This window comes from Stomoxys calcitrans, chromosome 4 (genome assembly GCF_963082655.1).
Source record: "Stomoxys calcitrans chromosome 4, idStoCalc2.1, whole genome shotgun sequence".
In the NCBI taxonomy this organism is placed as follows: domain Eukaryota; kingdom Metazoa; phylum Arthropoda; class Insecta; order Diptera; family Muscidae; genus Stomoxys; species Stomoxys calcitrans.
This window is the reverse complement of record NC_081555.1, coordinates 131,431,641-131,447,638: the sequence shown is the minus strand read 5'-3', so window position 1 is coordinate 131,447,638 and position 15,998 is coordinate 131,431,641. Positions and strand designations below refer to the sequence as shown.

General features: G+C 39.5%; 1 protein-coding gene across 1 annotated transcript in view; it reads left to right on the top strand.

The window, feature by feature from the left end:
* Nucleotides 1-3,625: 3,625 nt before the first annotated feature.
* LOC106082615 (uncharacterized) overlaps nt 3,626-15,998 on the top strand; it is a 129,749-nt gene continuing 117,376 nt past the window's right edge. The window contains exons 1-2 of the mRNA XM_059367270.1: nt 3,626-3,894; nt 12,101-13,952. Of these exons, the coding sequence (XP_059223253.1) occupies nt 12,158-13,952 (1,795 nt within the window). The 5' untranslated portion in view covers nt 3,626-3,894; nt 12,101-12,157. The remainder of the gene's footprint in view (nt 3,895-12,100; nt 13,953-15,998) is intronic.

Here is a 15,998-nt window from a genome sequence, read left to right as displayed (position 1 = left end):
ACAGAAATGGGTAGGGGTCTACCAGAACACATTTTGCCAAATTTCAAAGAAATTTTATTGCCTCAAGACTAAGTCTGGAGATCGGCCTATATAGCGGCAATATATAATTAAAATCCTATTTTATGAGATCAGAAGGTCAGGTTTATATATAAAGAATACGAAAACATCAAAAATAGACCGAAGGAGGGGAGAGAGACCCATTGATAAGCATACCGATCGACTCAGAATCACTTTCTGATTCGATTTAGCTGTCTGTCTGTCTGTCTGTCCGTCTGTCTGTCCGTCTGTCTATGTTAATTTGTGTACAAAGTAGAGGTCGTAGTTTTCATCCGATCGTCTCAAAATTTGGTACAGACATGTTTTTCGGCTTTGAGACGAAGCCTATTGAAATTGGAAACAAGTAAAAAGGCGTTAAGTTCGGCCGGGCCGAACTTTGGATACCCACCACCTCGTGTATATATGTAAACCACCTTTCATCAAAATCCGGTGAAAATTGTATACCTTTTGTCCCATAGCAGTTATATCGAAATATATCAAAAATAAACCGATCTGAACTATATACAACACGAATGTCTACAAACCTAACATAAGTCACTGTGTCGAATTTCAGTGAAATCGGATTTTAAATGCGCCTTTTATGGGGCCAGGACTTTAAATCGAGAAATAGGTCGATTTAAATCCAAATCTGGACCGATCAGGGCCAATTTGAAGAAATATGTCAAAGGGCCTAAGACAACTCACTGTTCCATATTTAAGCAAAATCGGATAATAATTGTGGCTTTTATGGGCCTAAGACCCTAAATCGGAGGATCGGTCTATATGGCAGCTATATTCAAATCTGGACCGATCTGGGCCAAATTGACGAATGATGCCGAAAGGCCTAACACAACTCACGGTCCCAAATTTCAGCAAAATCGGATAATAAATGTGGCTTTTATGGGCCTAAAACCCTAAATCGGAGGATCGGTCTATATGGCAGCTATATTCAAATCTGAACCGATCTAGGCCAAATTGATGAAGGATGTCAAAGGGCCTAACACAACTCACTGTCTTAAAATCCAGCAAAATCGGATAATAAATGTGGCTTTTATGGGACTAAGACCCTAAATCTGAGGATCGGTTTATATGGCAGCTATATCCAAATCTGGACCGATCTGAGCAAAATTAACAAAAGACTTTCGGGAGTCTAACACAACTCTCTGTCCCAAATTTCAGCAAAATCGGAATATAAATGTGGCTTTTATGGGCTTAATACCCTAAAACGGCCGATCGGTCTATATCAAGATATAGTCCGATATAGCCCATCTTCGAACTTAACCTGCTTATGGACAAAAAACGAACCTGTGCAAAATTTCAGCTCATTATCCAAATTTTTAAAGACTGTACCGTGATTTCAACAGACAGACGGACAGACGGACGGACATGTCTAGATCGTCTTAGATTTTCTCTTGACTCTCGACATTACTGGGGAATTTCAAAGAAGTCGGTCCAAATTTAGATATAGCTCTCATATATATATATCGCCCGATTTTCACTCCTAGAGCCACTGCAAGCGCATTTATTGACCAATCTTGCCAAAACTTTGTACGTTTTCCTCGACAACTACCACAATATCTGAGAAGTTTTCTCAAAATTGCTTCAGATTTAAATATAGCTCCCATATATATGTTCGTCCGATTTTGGGAAATATTGCAATAAAATGCTAATTTGTTAACCGATTCTCTCGAAATTGGGCAGGAACGAATTTCTTATGCTTCTCGACATTACTGGGGAATTTAAAAGAAATCGGCCCACATTTAGATATATCTGTCATATATGTATATCGCCCTATTTTCTCTCCAAGAGCCCACTGCAAGCGCATTTATTGACCATCTTGCCAACATTTTGGACAACGCTTTCCTCGACGATTGCCACAATATCTGAGAAGTTTGTTCGAAATCGGTTCAGATTTAGATACATATAGCTCCCATAGATATATGTTCGCCAGGTTTGGGGTAATTTGCAATAGTTTTGTCATTTGTCAACCGTTGTTATTACAGTTTGAACATATTTGCTCGAAATTTGATAGGGATTGTTTAATAACCCAATTGAAAACATCCGCCGAGGTCCATCAAAATTGCTTCAGAATTGGATATAGCTACCACATTGTATTTATAGGGGACAATGTGGGCCCAACTTTTGCCCTTCCTGTTTTTTTTTTATTATTAATGCCTCTCGTACTCAATAACGTGTTGTGTGATCCACTCTTTTTCTTATATCACTGACAATATGGTGATAACTAAATTCCCTGAGAACTTTTTGCCTTGAAACAAAGAAGAGAATTGCGTTTTTTGCGCTTGGGAAATTTTCTGCCAAATGTCTGTCTAAGAATGATGGATATAAACCCCAAATTATTTTCACGGTAACCTTCTTGTTGGCCGACAAGAAATTGCCGGTTTAGTAGAGTAATGCAGAAAACCAAGCAAACCCGGTAACTGCTGAACGCTCACTTCACACGATGACAAGCTCGGCTTGTTCATAAAAACAAAACAAAAAGTTGAGAAATAACCATAATAAAAGACTTTTAATAATAAAGCTACTACGACAAATGTCCCCCTTCTTTTGGTGAGGGTTAGTCGTTGAATTTTCTCAGAGCTACTGCTCTTCATCAACAACTGGGCGCTAGTGTCTTGCCAGAGACTTACCATGGCTTGGCATTATGGTTTTCAGTTTACTTTGAAATGTCTTCGAGAACGGACGTGTTTCCTTTTAAAGCGTATTCGTATTTTTATTAACGGAAACAAACGCAAAGAGAGAAATAATCTAACGTAAAAATTATAACGACAATACATTGTCTCTCAAAATTGTAGAGCATTTAATGTTAGAGCGCAGGCGTAGTGCACTGAAGTGTAACAACCCTCAAAAAACACCAACTTACATAGAACGAACAGCTAAGCGCGCATGTGCACCAACATTGTCCATGATGTTTTGATAATTGTTGTTGCTGATATTTTGGAAAATCGATCACCTGTGTCCTATGTCCTGGCCTGTGTGCTGTGTGTTAGGTCAGTTAAGCATAGTGTTTGTGTGTGCGAGAGATATTTGTCAAAAAAGGCGGCATTGCTAGTTCGGCCGTTTTCGCTCCCATCTTTCATCATCTGTCCTTTTTCTGGCAGTTTATGGTCACGTGCAACCTTGTTTATGTTTCGTTTTGGACTGGCAAACACAAGTGTGCACCTGTTATGGTCGGTCTACCATCCCATTCGGGGTTTAAATTAAAATTGAATTTATTTTTTTGTGGGAATGAAAAAAGTGTACCGTTGAGAAACATATTCATCCATCTGTATGTCTGTCTGTCTATCTGACTGTCTGACTGTGCGAGTGGAGCTCTTATTGTTGTTAATGTTTTACGAGAAATGTTTTGCATAATGCCTGGAAATTTTTATATTTTCCCACCAAATAACAAAGCCAAAGTGAGGGAAACCCCTTAAAGCCCTCCCCTCCCCACACAAGGCAAGCAACAGTCAAACTAACATGATAAGAAGGAAATGTTGAAAACGCGGCGCCCAAAACGTACAACATAAAGAGTGTGGCCAGAAAAAAGAGGAAACAGAAAGCCAAGAACGAAAAAAAAAAACCGAAACCAAAAAAAAAACACCAACATGTTTGTTAGCAAAATCGCATTAATATGCAAATAAGCTTTTCGTTATTCATTTTTGTGAGTGAGCCTAAAGGAGCATTTATGTCTGTGAAAATGTTTAACCAAAATTTACTTTAGACCAAGTTGAGAAAACCAAGCAAAGAGAAAAAAGGGAGGGTTATTCTCTCTCTATTTGTGTACGTGAAGTCTTTCCCTACAGGAATTTGGAATTAATTGCAGCCATCCTGGCCAAGTGAAAGAGCGCAGAATGAATGGTAAGCAACAGTTCAGAGGCATATTTAAATTAGAAGGCTGTCATAGGCAAGAAATCAAATGAATAAATTATGCTTATTTTCATTGTTAGATCCTAGATTAAATTAATCCTGTGAAGTTATTAAAAGCATTAAGCAGCTACTGCTGTTACATGTCTACTTAGTAGATTAGAAATAATTTATGTCAATTGTTTTTACACATTTCCCCCCTTTTTTTTTGATAAGAAAAGGAAAAATAAAATTAACTCAAGCACATTGATGAAAGCGTTATAGTGTTTTGTTGTATAAGGCTTTGTGATACTTTTTTGTTTGGGAAATGTTTTCTTACTTCCGTTTCTTTCGAAAGAGAAGTATGCGAGGGCTGCTACATAAATTTCTGAACTAAATGTACATTTTTATCATTAAAAATGGATTATTGTTTTTAAAAATACTCTCCAAGATGATTTATACAATTTTGCTTGCATTCAAATCAATTGTGGAAGGGCTTTCTTCATTACGATAAAGACATCTCCAAAACATGGTTATCTTAAATCTTCAACAGCATCTTTTGGCGAGGAAAATCATTGACCACGCCTTTTTTTCTTAATGTGCGGCTATAAGAAGACTTCATTGCTCTAAATTTTACATTTTTATACCCTACACCACTACTGTGGTATAAGGTATAATGGGTTGCCCAAAAAGTAAGTGCGGATTTTTCATATAGTCAGCGTTGACAAATTTTTTCACAGCTTGTGACTCTGTAATTGCATTCTTTCTTCTGTCAGTTATCAGCTGTTACTTTTAGCATGCTTTAGAAAAAAAGTGTAAAAAAAGTAAATTTGATTAAAGTTCATTCTAAGTTTTATTAAAAAAAATTTAATTTTAAAAAAATCCGCAATTACTTTTTGGGCGACCCAATATAACTTAGTGCATTTGTTTGTAACACCCAGAAGGAAGAGAAATGCAAATTTTGACCATGAACTTTCCACTATGGAACACGGGCAAACTTCTCACATATCAATGAGTGCAGTCCGATTCCAGTTTAAGGTCAATGATAAGGGGCCTCTTTTTTATAGCCAAATCCGAACGGCGTGAGAGCGCAGAGCGACACCTTTTTGGAGAGAAGTTTTACATGGCAAAGTACCTCACAAATGTTGCCAGCATTAGGAGGGGAAAAAGCACCGCTGAAAATTTTTTCTAATGGTCTCGCCAGGATTCGAACCCAGGCGTTCAGCGTCATATGCGGACATGCTAACCTCTGCGCTACGGTGGCTACGGTGAAGAGAGATCGACCCATTGATAAATATACCGATGGACTCAGAATCACTTTCTGATTCGATTTATTCGTCTGTTCATGTTAGGTTAGGTTTAAGTGGCAGCCTGTCATCAGACTTACTTAGACGTTTTCGTCCATTGTAATACCACAGGAACAGAAGAAGGAAGATGCCTTCTAAAGGGTGATTTTTTTTAGGTTAGGATTTTCATGCATTAGTATTTGACAGATCACGTGGGATTTCAGACATGGTGTCAAAGAGAAAGATGCTCAGTATGCTTTGACATTTCATCATGAATAGACTTAGTAACGAGCAACGCTTGCAAATCATTGAATTTTATTACCAAAATCAGTGTTCGGTTCGAAATGTGTTCAAATTTTGACAAATTTTGTTGCATTGCCGCATTTGGAGTGAAGAGCAACCAGAAGCCGTTCAAGAACTGCCCATGCATCCCGAAAAATGCACTGTTTGGTGTGGTTTGTACGCTGGTGGAATCATTGGACCGTATTTTTTCAAAGATGCTGTTGGACGCAACGTTACGGTGAATGAACACATTTCGAACCGAACACTGATTTTGGTAATAAAATTCAATGATTTGCAAGCGTTGCTCGTTAGTAAGTCTATTCATGATGAAATGTCAAAGCATACTGAGCATCTTTCTCTTTGACACCATGTCTGAAATCCCACGTGATCTGTCAAATACTAATGCATGAAAATCCTAACCTCAAAAAAATCACCCTTTAGTTCCTACCCTTGAACCATCCAGATGGCTTTAAAAAGTTCATTAACTTGCTAATGTTCACATCCACTAAATCAGAAAGGTTCTCAAAGAAAAAAATCGGTTCAGATTTAGTTATAGCTCCCATATTTATGTTCGTTCGATTTGCAATAATAATGCAATAAAATGGTCATTTGTTAACCAATTCTCTCGAAATTTAGCACGAAGGAGTTTCTCTTGACTCTCGACATTACTGGTGATAGAAATCGGTTCTGATTTAGATATGGCTGCCATATATGTATATCGCCCTATTTTCACTCCCAAAGCCACTGGCAGCGCATTTATTGACCAATCTTGTCAAACTTTGTACTCGCTTTCCTCGACAACTACCACAATATCTGAGAAGTTTTTTTTCGAAATTGCTTAGGATTTAGGACTGTAACCCATAACCCATCTGAAAACATTTGCCGGGGTCCATCAAAATCGGTTCAGAATTGCATATAGCTCCCTCATTATACTTATAGGGTAGGTGTAGGGTATTATACAGTCGCCACCGCCCGACTTTTGTCTTTCCTTACTGGTTTGGAAGGGCGTTCGTCACTGCGATGAATAAAACAATCTTCTGGAAAATTTTAAACATAATTGTTCTACCGTATGAGTCGCGAAACATTCTTCTGGTATATCATTGGGCAATCCATAGCGTGTGCGAAAGTTTTAGCAACTCTTCGCGACGATTTTCTTACAACTCATTGCGTTTTAATCGGCCGTATGAGTCGCGGAACACTCTTCTGGGATATCATTGGACAATCCATTGCGTGTGCGAAAGTTTCGCGACGATTCTTTTACAACTCATTGCGTTATAATCGCCGAGGAGATTTGTTTATAAATCGACTGAGTTAACTTTTCATGATTGCTTTTATTTCCATACGTGGTGCGTTAAGGACTTGTATTGAATTATGTTGAACCGGTCGACACGGGATAACTATGAGCACCACACAGACTGGTGAGCTCCGCCTTGTGTGGTGTTCATCGTTATCACGGGAAGCTTAGATGAAAGCCCCCGGACGTTTCCGGATGATGGAAAGCTTCGTTTTATGCGGAATAGCTGCAAATGCGGCAGCGGGCAGTCGGCGATTTCGAGAAGAGAGTCTTCGTGAGGGGTCAGGTGGCAAAATGAAAATTTTAAATATAAATTTTAAAAATAAAATTAACTCAAGCAGATTTGTTAAAGCGTTATAGTGTTTTGTTGTTTAAGGCTTTGCGAGACTATTTTTTGGGGAATGAGAAGTATGCGAGGGCTGCTACATAAATTTCTGGACTAAATATACATTTTTAACATAAAAAATGCATTATTGTTTTTTAAAGTATTCTACGGCGGATAACCCCTCGATTCGACGTTTTGGCCGGTTAAAAAGGCGCAGTAAAATGTTGCCAAATCGAAAAATCTTGGAAGTAATTCTGGTACTTTTGAACGGATAGAGATACATAGACAATGTTGAGGTGTTTTACAAAAAAAAGTATGCAAAATTTTGGGCCCCAGTGGGTTCAGAGTCTTACCCATGGGTATTGAAAGTTGGTCACCTAGAGTATGTTAAATTTTGAATTGCTTGCCATACAGTCAAAATACTAGGATAATCTATTGGTATTAGAATTGATAATTTGTAACCCAAGCACAGTGGGAGAAAATCGAAAAAAAAAACAAAAAAAAAATGTTGTGTGAGAACGGGTAGATATCTCTTTGAAATTGTTAGAGCTGAGATGTTAGCCAGATCGTGTGCAAAATGTTAAGGACCGGGCGCCTTTTGGCCCAAAAATTCTAAGAGAAAAATAAAGATATCTTAGTAATTCTTTTAGAATTTTCACACAAAAGTGTATTTAAAATCAAGAAAAAAGGCATTAAGTTCGGCCGGGCCGAACCACCACCTCGGGTATACATGTAAACACCCTTTCGTCACAATCCGGTGAAAATTGGATAACTTAAGCACCTAAATTCGGCACGGACATTGAGTGGTCTAATAAATACAAGTCATTGTTCAATTTTGTAGACCAAAATATTGTTTTTTTTTTTTTTTGGCAGCTGAATCCAAATATAAACCGATCTGAACTATATAGGACACGGATGTCGAAAATCTTAACATAAATCACTGCGTCAAATTTCAACGAAATCGGATAATAAATGCGCTTTTATAGGGCCAAGACTTTAAATCGAGATATCGTTCTATATGGCACCTGTGACCAAATCTGGACCGATCTGGACCATATTAAACAGGGATATAATAATCATCCTGGTTTATTATAACTCCACTACTATATCCATAGTTATATCTTATTAGTGGCTGGTCCCGATCATATTTTATTCAGGTCCCGAGATCTCATCTACAAGTAAAACTTTCAGACAATAAATATGCTTTTTATGGGATTAAGACCCTAAATGGGAAGATCGGTCTATAAGACAGCTATATGATCTGACTCATAAGTGGGTCGGATGTCGGGAGGCTTAAACCAACTCATTATTTCAAATTTCAGCGAAATGGGGTAATAAATAAAGCTTTTATGACAGCTATATCTAAATACATTCCGATATTTACCATATTGGGGCTCAGATGGAGGGTGAATTAAAACAACTCACTGATTCAAATTTCAGCGAAATCGGATAAAAAGTAAAGCTTGTATGAGCTTGACAAATCGGTCTATATGGCAGCTACATCTAAATATAGTCCAATCTGAACCATATTAAGGTCGGATATCGGGAGGCTCAATATAACTCACCGTATCAAATTTCAGCAAAAATCGGGTTATAAATAAAACTTTTATGAGCCTTAGACCCCTTATCGGCAGATCGGTCTATATGACAGCTATATCGAAACATAGTCCGATTTGAACCATATTTCGGTCTTACGTTGGGAGGCCTAAAACTACTCACTGCTTCAAATTTCAGCGAAATCTGTTAAAAAATAAAAATTTTATGAGCTTCAGACCCTTTATCGGGAGATCGGTCTATATGACAGCTATATCTAAATATAGTCCGATCTGAACTATATTAAGGTCGGCTATCGGTAGGCTCAAAACAACTCACCGTTTCAAATTCCAGCAAAATCGGGTAAAAAATTAAGCTTTTATGGGCCTCAGACCCCTTATCGGCAGATCGGTCTATATGACAGCTATGTCTAAATATAGTCCGATTTGTGGCATATTTGGGTCTTACGTTGGGAGGCCTAAAAATACTCACTGCTTCAAATTTCAGCGAAATCGGGTTATAATTAAAGCTTATAGGGGATTCAGAAACTAGAATCGGGAGATCGGTCTATATGACAGCTATATCTAAATATAGTCCGATCTGTACCATATTTTGGTCCTATGTTGAGAAGCCAAAAATTACTTACTTTTTCAAATTTCAGCGAAATCGGATAAAAAATAAAGCTTTTGTGGGCTTCAGACCCTTTATCGCTAAGTAGAGTAGAGTAAAATATCGGTAGAGTAAAATAACGTGTGCGTCATTGGAGAATCTAAGAATTTTTGAACTCGAGGGGTTTTTCCATTTTTTTTTACAAAAAAAAATGCCCATATGTAGCACCCGTTTAAGCTGACATATCTTGTTCAAATATCTTGCGCAAAAAAAAAAAGAATTTTGTAAATCGGACCACAAATGTTTTTTTGCCAGCCCGAACAATTGTTCGAAATACCGAGGTGACCAACTTTAGGGGCTTGCCAAAAGGCGACCGGACAACCTAGGCCTTGATTTTTTGCACACTATTTCGCTAACACCTCATCCCTAATCATTTCAAAGAGATATTTCTATCCGTTGTAACAAGGTTCAACTCACCGGGGGCAGAGTGAAACGCTTTTGAATTTGGTTTTATATGTCTTATTTGCTGGAAGGAGTCTCAAAACTAAAAGGTAAGGAAAGTGTTTCGAGGGCACGGTCGCTGAGGGGCTCGGTAGGTCGGCTTGCGAGCGGACACACCCTAATACACGATTGGGCACTGGGGTTCGGGTTCGAGAGTCGATGGGTGACACGGGATTTGGTGTCAGGGGCACATCCTAATACAAGGCAATGTTCGGTTCCACAGGGGAATGGCGGGAGAGGACACACCGTTAATAAAAGTGGGGTTTCGGGCGCGGTGGCAAGGATACATACCTTATTATACGACACTATACGCCGGATTGTGGCTAGAAGGCACACCCTAGTACACGGCACGATTCGGGTTAACTAGCTGACGGTATAAGGAGGGGAACTCCGTTGATAAAAGTTGGGTTTCGGGCGCGGTGGCAAGAAGACACACCCTTTTATACGACACAATACCCTGGTTGGTGGCTAGGAGGCACACCCTAGTACACGACACTGTTCGAGTTCACTAGCTAACGGCACGAGGAAGCGATAGAGGGCACTCTGTTGATAAAAGTGTTGATTCGGGCGCGGTGGCAAGAAGACACACCCTTTTATATGGCACAATACCCAGGTTGGTGGCTAGGAGGCACAACCTAGTACACGGTACTATTCGGGTTCACTAGCTGACGGCACGAGGAGGCGACAGAGGGCACTCCGTTGATAAAAGTGGGGTTTCGGGCGCGGTGGCAAGAAGGCACACCATGTTATACGGCACAATACACGGGTTGGTGGCTAGGAGGCACACCCTAGTACACGGCATTGTTCGGGTTCGTCAAGCTCCTGTAGATGAGCAAGCTCGTTCCGGTCCAAAGAACCGATCGCCGCGGGAACAGGGTGACCATTGGTTATTTAAAGTCGCCAATAATTCGCCTTGTCATATTGATCATCATAGACTCTCAGTATTTATGCAAGAGCCGGTGCCACCCGGGCTCTCACTGAAACTCTCCGCTCGATACCGCTGATTGTCCATGACTGCAATTGCAGCTACTCCGCATGGAGCTGTCCGCAACCTGTGGACGCGCCCGGTAGCTCGCAGCTAAGCTTTTCGTGATAGCGAAGAACCGATTGGAGTTCAAAGTTCCAGCTTGTGTGATGCTGATAGTTATACCATGCCGGGAGAGAATGAATCGTAGTGTTGTTGTAAGTTGTATAAGTCTCGCATAACTTTGATCGTACGCTCACCGCATTGGTTATTTCGGGAAATGTTGATTGGAGATTCATCTCGCAATGTCAAGGCGAAGAGTGATCGGCGGTTGGTTTTCCGGATTTCTTGGAAGACAACTGGCAAACAAATGGTTGTGTACCACTCAGAATTGATTGTTGTAGTGGGACGATTGCGACATGTCCAGTTTTGCCGACAAAACAGGTGATCATTTTCTTGGAAGTACTTCGTGCGCGAGCAACTTTTGCAGGATTTGGCTCAAATATGGCTGTAATATAGACCGATCTGCCGATTAAGGGTCTTAAGCCCATAAAAGTTGCATTTATTACCCTATTTCGCTGGAATTTGACACAGTGACTTGTATTAAGCCTTCCGACATACGACTCAAATATGGTGCAGATTAGACTCTATTTGGATATAGCTGCCATATAGACCCATCTTCGAATTTAGGGTCTTAATCCCATAAAAAGCGGATGTGTTTTCCGATTTCGCTGAAACTGTGGCTCGAATCAAATATGATCCAGAGCAGCCCCAGCAGCAGAGTTCTTATAAAAGATGATGGTCAATTTATCCATGGTGGTGGGTATCCAAAGTTCGGTCATGCCACGTTTTTACTTGTTTTTTGTTTTTGTAATCATTTATTTTTAATTGACAAATATTGAAGCATGAATTCATGGATGCAAAATCCTTCCCCACGGCAGTTACCGTTGAGGGGTATTAAACAGGAAGCGGATACAAATACGAAACACCTATTTGAAAATCGTTCCATTTCAGTGCAATGAACTCAATCGATTAATAAAGCCATTGAAAGGAATTTTGTGGCGTTGAAAACTGACTTGAGAACATATTTGAAGACGGTTTTTGTTTTTCGTGTTTTGTGAAATAAAATTAATGACCCTTCGTTTCATTTCTGGCTGCTTGAGGGTAACGATAAAAACACAACGCGAAGTAGATATCATTGGACCTTGACATCAAAAAGGCACAAATAATCAATGAAGCGTTTAAGGCACATCAATTTGTATTGATTAACGAATGAGCAGCGAGTTGCAAAAAAGGGGGGAATTAAGAATGACTCGCCCTTTTTAAAAGAGGGAAATACATTTAAGAATATTTATTTATTTTCTTTTTTTTTAGGGAAATACATTAAAATTAATGTTGTTTTTTATATGCTTATTTCTTTCTTTTAGATAACAATGCCATTTAAAGCAGAGTAATGCTATAGCCAGCTTTCTTTTTGGTTAACTATGTTCATATTGGATTCTTTGAGTTTAGCAACGGTTTCCAGCATTAAATCTCAAATTTTAACCAAATCTACATCGGCATATTCAACAATTGCTGAGCTGTTGCCCGAAAAGACGACCATTGTCTTATTGCCTCCTTCATCGTCATCATCATCGCAGTCCAATGAGATGACAACCCACAAATGTCTGCAGCAACAAAAACAGCCTGCAGGAGGCCAACAACAGTTGCAGCAACAATGCCAACAACAATACCTGGAGGAAGTGGCTGATGAAGTTGTTGTCATTAGAATGCAGTCACCTACACCTACACCCATCCCAACTCCAACTGCAAGTGACGAAGAAGAACGACGATCCATTGAAAACACCATCACCAACAATGACAATAGCAACAAAGGCTTGCATACAACAATAACAAATGTGACAACAATTACCGGCAACCCAAAGACAATGGAGGCCCAAGAACAACAGCAGAGTGAACCTGAAAAGTCGTTGGATTTGTTGCAAATAGCAACTACAGAATGCAAATGCAACGTTCCCACTATCAACAGGGAATGTATCTGTGGCAAAATACAACCCCCAACAACCCATTCTTACTCCTTCTGCCACACATTAGAATCGCTTAACGACTGCATAGACAAGGCTGCTAACAATGAAGACAAACCACAGCAGCAACCAAATATACTAAACTTGGCTCAAACAACTCCAGCAGTAGTAGCAACAACAACTTGCCAAGTTTTGGCTAAAGTATCTGGTGACACCTATGGCAAAATAAATTCTAGCACTCGCAATCAGAGCTGGCCCACTATGGTTGTGAGCAATACCGACAGTGTTAGAGAGGGGCATGGTGTTTCGGCCATTTTACCCAATGATAACGAAGCTACTCCCTCAACTGGCAGCCAAACCCCAGACTATTCTGTGACGGTGGGGCAATCAATTCCACTAAATCTCCATGGCTATGTAGACACCAAAAATGCCGGAAAGCAACAAAATACTGATAGTGGAAATAGTGATATAAATGCTTGGGATTCCAAAGCTGTTGCCACTGCAGGCAATAGCCATGAATTCGACTGTGGCATTCCCAGTTCCGATGATGTTAGTTGTGGTGGTGGTTGTCACCCAACAAATAATGCCACCAGCAATGAAAACAATGGGCAATCCAGCACCACTATTCAGCGAACTGAAAATTGCCATGGCTATAACGATAGTGGTGGTGGTGGTGCTGACGGTATTGTTGCAACGGTTCAGTGCGTTTTGTCAACACGCGAGGTAAATGAAAACATAGGTGCTACAGGGAATAATGCATCACCAAAAGCTAATGTTGCTGATAACAGCGCTGCGGCTAACACTGTCACTGCTGACGATACTGCAGGAACAACAGTTATTCCTCCACCACCATCATCATTAACATTTGTCATGGCTGAATTAACGTCATCCGTTGTTCCTGTAGACAATCACTATTCCAATTCCATTGCTCAGCCTGGTCTCAGTCACTACGCTGCCACAGAGCAGCAGCAGAACAAAGACCCAGTTGGAAATGCAATGCCATCGCACTTCCATGTTTCTTGTAATGACAATGGCAACGATGATGATGATGATGTATTCCACAGTAATGCAAAGTCTTCTAATGGCCATACCCAACAACCTTTGGGTGATGGTTCCGTTGATCTAATGGATTTTACTGAGATAATTAATGATCCCCTGGTGTTATCATCTTCGGAGACATGTTGCCAAGGTAAAGATACTACGATGATTGCTGGCAGAGTTGGGGCAAATTTGGATTTGAAAATTTGTGAAAGAGGTAATTAACGCTAAATTTGTTTTCTTAAGCATTAAGAATTATTTTCGTACGTTACTTAAGCATGATAATGGATGTGTTTTGTTTAAATACCAGAAAAGATGGGTGTGTAAACATAAGTAGTAACCTTAGTAACTATTTAAAGCTATTAAAATAGTTTACATAAATACAAGATTTTGTTCGAATGTTGTTCTTACAAAGAAAAACTGTTTATATTTTAAACTAATAGATTTTGAAGGATTATTTCGTTAGAATAAAGTTCAATGATTTTCAAATTGCAGAAAATATTTCGAACAAAGAATTTTTTTTAAATAATTGAAAAAAATTCTCAAAATTTGGTTTAAAAAAATTTGGTGATATTGTGTTTTTTTGATACATTCGACCTATTTTTGCAGAATACTTTATCACAAAAAAAACGCAAATTTGGCTGGCCCGGCTACACCATAAAATGGCTTTTTGTAAATGGATTTTTCTTAAAGCATTTTTAAGCTGGTGATTTTTAAGATCCGCAGGTCCTTCCTGCGTCTATCCCAATTTGAGGGCAAAATGTGTACTCTACTATCAAATACCTTTTATTGCTGTGCTTTACGACACTAAGATCCAAAGGACCATTTATTTGAGTCTTTTATGTCGCGATCTACATGTCCTGCTGAACGGCAGGACGTGACTCAGATATTTGGATATTTACATCAACATTAGATGCGAACTCTACTGTCATAGATCTTTCTTTTAATTCGTATATTATCCCGATGGAACTACCCATCTTATTGAAGGGTATTAAGTGGGTGGGCCGGTCCCTGATTCTGCCAATTGTGTATACCAGATTCGTAGTCAACTCCCAAAAGAATTTATAGTTGATACCCATTTTGTCACGTTGGACATTCATGCCCATTTTGGGCGTTTTTAAGGTTTGGGAGGCTCCGCAGGCTCCTTACCAAACAGATGTGTATTCAACTTCCAAATACTTTCGTTTGATACCCATATTGTCCCAATTGGTATATATGTCCAGATTCTTACCCTACTTGTAAATACCCTTGGTTTGATATCCATATTGTCCCAATTGGTAAATATGGCCTGCTAGGGGGTTTTGGGGAGTGGGTAGGTCCCTCAGACACCGAGGAATATTTTTTTTTCAGATTTGTACTTTAATTTTAAATACCTTTCATGTGATACTCATATTGGCCAAAGCGGTCCCCATTGCCCAAAGCGTGTCCTTTTGGGGGTGGGGGACCCTCGGAACACTTAGGTGAAATTTGTATACCAAGTTCGTACTTTACTCTTAAATACCTTTCATTTGATACCCACATTGTCCCAGTCGGTATATATGTCCGTTCAGTTGGGTTTTGGGATGTAGCGTCTCCTCAGGTTATTTGACCACAAAAATTCATACCAATTTCGTTTTTTTGGGGAACCATAAGGTGACATAAAAAATTTCGTTTAAATGGGTGCACCCATCTCCGAGACCTGGCGTTTTGGGGGTGGGGGACCCCCTAAACTCTTAGGTGAAATTTCTATACCAAGTCCGTACTCTACTCTTAAATGCCTTTTATTTTATACCCATATTGTCTTAATCGGTATACATGTCTGTTCAGGTGGGTTTTGGCGTAGGGCGTTCCTCCAGGTTATTTGACATCAACATTTTCTACCAATTTCGTGTTTTTGGGGTACCATAAGGTGGCATTCAAAATCAGTGCACCCATCTCCGAGATCTGGCGTTTTTGAAAATTGGGTTAAAGGGGAGGGTGCCCTATTTCACCGGGAGCCTCAAACTTTACCATCTGTGAATATTTCATGAAAATCGGTTCAGCCGTTTTTGGGTCTATACGAAACAGACAAACAAATAAAGCGCAACAATTTGATTTTTATATAATAGGCTAGCAGGCATTTTTGAAAACTGTGGTTAGGGGAAAGTTCCGCCCCCTCATAGGCCAAGCTTAAAAATTGACTTTATGGCTCCGAAACTGGTCACTAAGCCTATTTTGTGTACGACTCATGGTCCCATCTTTATCAGACGCTTGTCAAGCTCAATATAATGTGCGGCTATCCTCC